General features: G+C 29.8%; 1 protein-coding gene across 1 annotated transcript; it reads right to left on the minus strand.

Annotated features, from left to right (window-relative positions):
* Positions 1–667: 667 nt before the first annotated feature.
* On the minus strand, positions 668–3,259 carry LOC107877758 (hemoglobin-2). The gene is made up of 3 exons (XM_016724465.2): positions 2,753–3,259; positions 1,709–1,825; positions 668–984 (listed from the first exon to the last, which is right to left on the minus strand). The coding sequence occupies exons 1-3, from the start codon at positions 2,963–2,965 to the stop codon at positions 856–858; spliced, it is 459 nt and encodes a 152-aa protein (XP_016579951.2). The 5' UTR covers positions 2,966–3,259; the 3' UTR covers positions 668–855.
* Positions 3,260–3,662: the final 403 nt, after the last annotated feature.

Genomic DNA, 3,662 nt, shown 5'->3' on the forward strand with positions numbered 1-3,662 from the left:
ATGAAGGACGGGTCTCAAAATGATTAAAAGAAGATGTCATTACCAAGAAAAGACGGTGGTGCAACTATTGAAGTGGCAAAAGTTACTATGGTATAGCTGAGCCGGAGGTGCGGACGAAGAAAATTGATGTTGTTTGACGATTTAAATACTAAGTTGTTGCTGCTGGAATATACATACACTTATTATAAGAAGGTAAATTTCTATTGCAGTTGACAAAGGTTAAAAAGTTAGCATCTTCTACATTCGATTGTAGTCTAAGTTCATCTACGTTCAAATTTTAATTAAAATCTTTGTATATATTGGATGTATGTAGAATTAATTTTATATATGCATATAAATAATACAGTTTTATCTTTTTTTATCTTTATAAGTCTATACTAAATCATTTCTAAGTTAATATGTCGAATGTGATAACCATGCGAAGCGCAGCAATTTGACTAGTAATAATATATGACATATTGATGGAACATTTACCTTAGGTGCATTGATAGTTAAATAATTTTTCATCATTTATGATATATAGAAAGTTACTTGGCTTAACTTTCAAATTAATTCCTTTGACTACAAATTTCTTGTTAACACTACCCCAAGAGGCTAGTATTCATAGCATCGCCTAATTATGTTCGATAATAAGTTTTCCCTTTTATGAAAAAATGTAATCCATATGTATACAAAAATGACAGAGAGAATAGATATAATCCATACGTCTATACAACAGACATTTCACAAGAATTGGTACTATAAAACTTTGAAGGAAATACAATAGGATAAGATTTTTATTGGAGCATCAAGCATTGCAGGAGGGGTTTTTCAAACCCTGTGGTGAAAATTTTGGATCGGTCATTGATAGCTACTTCACTTCATCTCGGTTTTGATTGCGCTAACCAATTGATCAAAGGCCTCTCCCCATGCATTCTTCATGTCAACGCTCCATATCTCTGGAGTTGCTTCTTTGATTGTCTCACACAAGGCATATTTTGTTACCTGAAATTTCCATCATGTATTCTTCTTACATGTCAAATGAATCATATAACAACAACCCCGTATGAAGTTTGGGAAGCTAGAATTGAGTTCATTAAATACTATACCTTCCTTGAAAGGTAGAGAGGTTATTCTTATAGATCATTGACTTAAAGGAAAACATGCTAGAACAATTAACCAAAAAGAAAGAAATATTACAAAAGTGAAAAAATCATGACAAAATACAATAGAAAGCATGTCAAACCACCCTAAGTAGGCGTTTGGCCATGAAATTTTTTTCACTTTTTTCGAAAAATTATTTCACTTTGGTGATCAAAAAAGTAAAAATTAGTGATGTTTGGTCATAAAAATTATTTCACTTTAATGAAAACATTTTTGAAAAAGTGAAAACAAGTGATTTTAATTTTTTTTTTCACTTTCACTCCTCTCACAAAAAGTTAAAAACAACTCCATTCTATATTTATGGTCAACTCTAACTTCAACTCCAACTCCAACTCCAGAAAATTATTGTTTTCATGATCAAACGAGGCAAAAAAATAATAACTATAACAAAATAACATAACAATCAAAGCACAAAAAACATCAAATAGTAATAGACATCAACGGACAACAAACTACAAAATAATACAATCGACAGGTGTGAAATCTAGAATCATTATTATAAAAATAATAAATTTGGTATGCCAAAGTAATATATTTCAAATATATTAAGAAATTTTGTATATACCTCGAAATGCTCATCAACCACACCATATTTCAAGTGCGTCGCACCTAACTTTTTGAGAGTGGAATCCCTCACCACAACCTTTCCGGCTTTCCTAAGTTGAACCGCCGCTTCACAAGTCTGCCATAAAACAAACAAACAAATTAATAAAGAGAAAAAAAAATATTGTCACTATGGACCAATAGTAGTATATGTTACGAAAGGTGAAAGAAATTTTTTATATTCTTTTAGCGTATTTTGGTTTGGTATAACAAGCTAAGTAATATGCTTTCAGGTTATTAGTATTTTATTTTTATAAAAGATACTCCTTCAATTTTTATTTGTTTGCCATAGTTTAACCAGATTTAGAGTTTATGAATAGATGATCCAATGCTGTTGACTGATTTGGTCTACAAAATAGTCAACTAATGTATTGATTTTGTAGATCTAACTATAAGACATATACTTTAAACATATTTTATACATTCATTTACATAAGAGATACACACTATTAATATTTAGGTTTTGTTTATTTGAACTAGCGTCAGTAATTAAGTTTGGCCGACTGGCCAAAAATAAAAGAAACTTGTTCTAAGAAAGAAAGAAAAATTTTAAATTTTGTGATTTTAAATTAAATAGGCGTTTGGCCATAAATTTTTTAATTTTTTTTTGTAAAATTATTTCACTATAGTGAAAAAATAAAAATAAGAAAATTTTTTTCACAAAATTTCAAAAACTACTCCAATTTATATTCTTCGTCAACTCCGACTTCAACTCCACCTCCAAAAACTTTATATAATATAATGTATCAAAATTTATTTCAATCTTCTGATCTAAAAGCATGTCAAATGGAGTGGAGAGGGTAGATGGGTTGAGAAGATGTACTAAAACGTTCTTTGAATTTTGTGATTTTATACTTTATCATATATGATATTTGAATTATAGGAACGCCCTAGTAGTGAAAGAAAAAAAAGAGTAAATAATGGCATTGTACATACCAGGTATTTGAATTATTGGAACACCCTAGTAATGAAAGAAAGAAAGACTAAATAATGGCATTGTACATACCATGACAAGGACAGATTTAGCATGGATCTTGAGTTTAGGATTTTGGTCCAAGGGCACATCTGAATCTTTGAGGAATGAAAACAGTTTTTTAGCTGATGGTGCTATCTCAAATATCTTGAGAAAGAATTTGAGACCCCATTCACCAGCATCCTTCTTCATTGAGTTCCATGACTTGACTACCAAAGCTTCTTGTTCTTCTGTAAAGCTACTCATAATGATCAAACTTTAGAATAAAAATCAGTATGTAGGGAAATTAACTTAATTTGGTTACTGGAAGTTAACATTGGTGTGTGCGCCTATATATACAAGCTAGTGGGGCCCAGGGGATTAACCTTTACTGGTGATGAAGAGCCATTTCTTGTGGCACAAATAAGTATCCAAGTTGAATAAGCAAGTTGGGGTAAAAAAAATCAAAACTGGGGGCTTGCCTACATCGCTATTGGAGGCTGAACGTGGTATTTTTTGGGTTGCTTTTGTGAGCTGTGGTGAGCCATGCCGTAAATAACTACTATACTTCTTTTCCTCAATGTATCTGACATAGTTTGAATTTTGAGTGTTAAATTATTTAATTTTAATTTTTAATTTGAACATAAAATATTTTGAACTAAATTTATATATTTAAAAATTATGTAAAAAGTATTATAAGTTATATAATTAATAATTTAAAATAATTAAATATATATGAAAAAGTTTCAATTAAAAATAAACTTATTTGAATCTCAAAATCTGAAAGGTGTCACATAAATTGACAAAAAGAAAGAACTATTTCAAAAAAAAAAAAAAATAGTACTCTAGATCTTTCCGTTCCAATTTAAGAGGTAATTTGATACGACAGATAAGAGATGATAATTTTAGGAGAAAATAGAGAAGCATTTTATTCTACTTTTGGTACGTTAGGGATATTACAATT

This window comes from Capsicum annuum, chromosome 7 (assembly GCF_002878395.1).
Source record: "Capsicum annuum cultivar UCD-10X-F1 chromosome 7, UCD10Xv1.1, whole genome shotgun sequence".
NCBI classification, from domain to species: domain Eukaryota; kingdom Viridiplantae; phylum Streptophyta; class Magnoliopsida; order Solanales; family Solanaceae; genus Capsicum; species Capsicum annuum.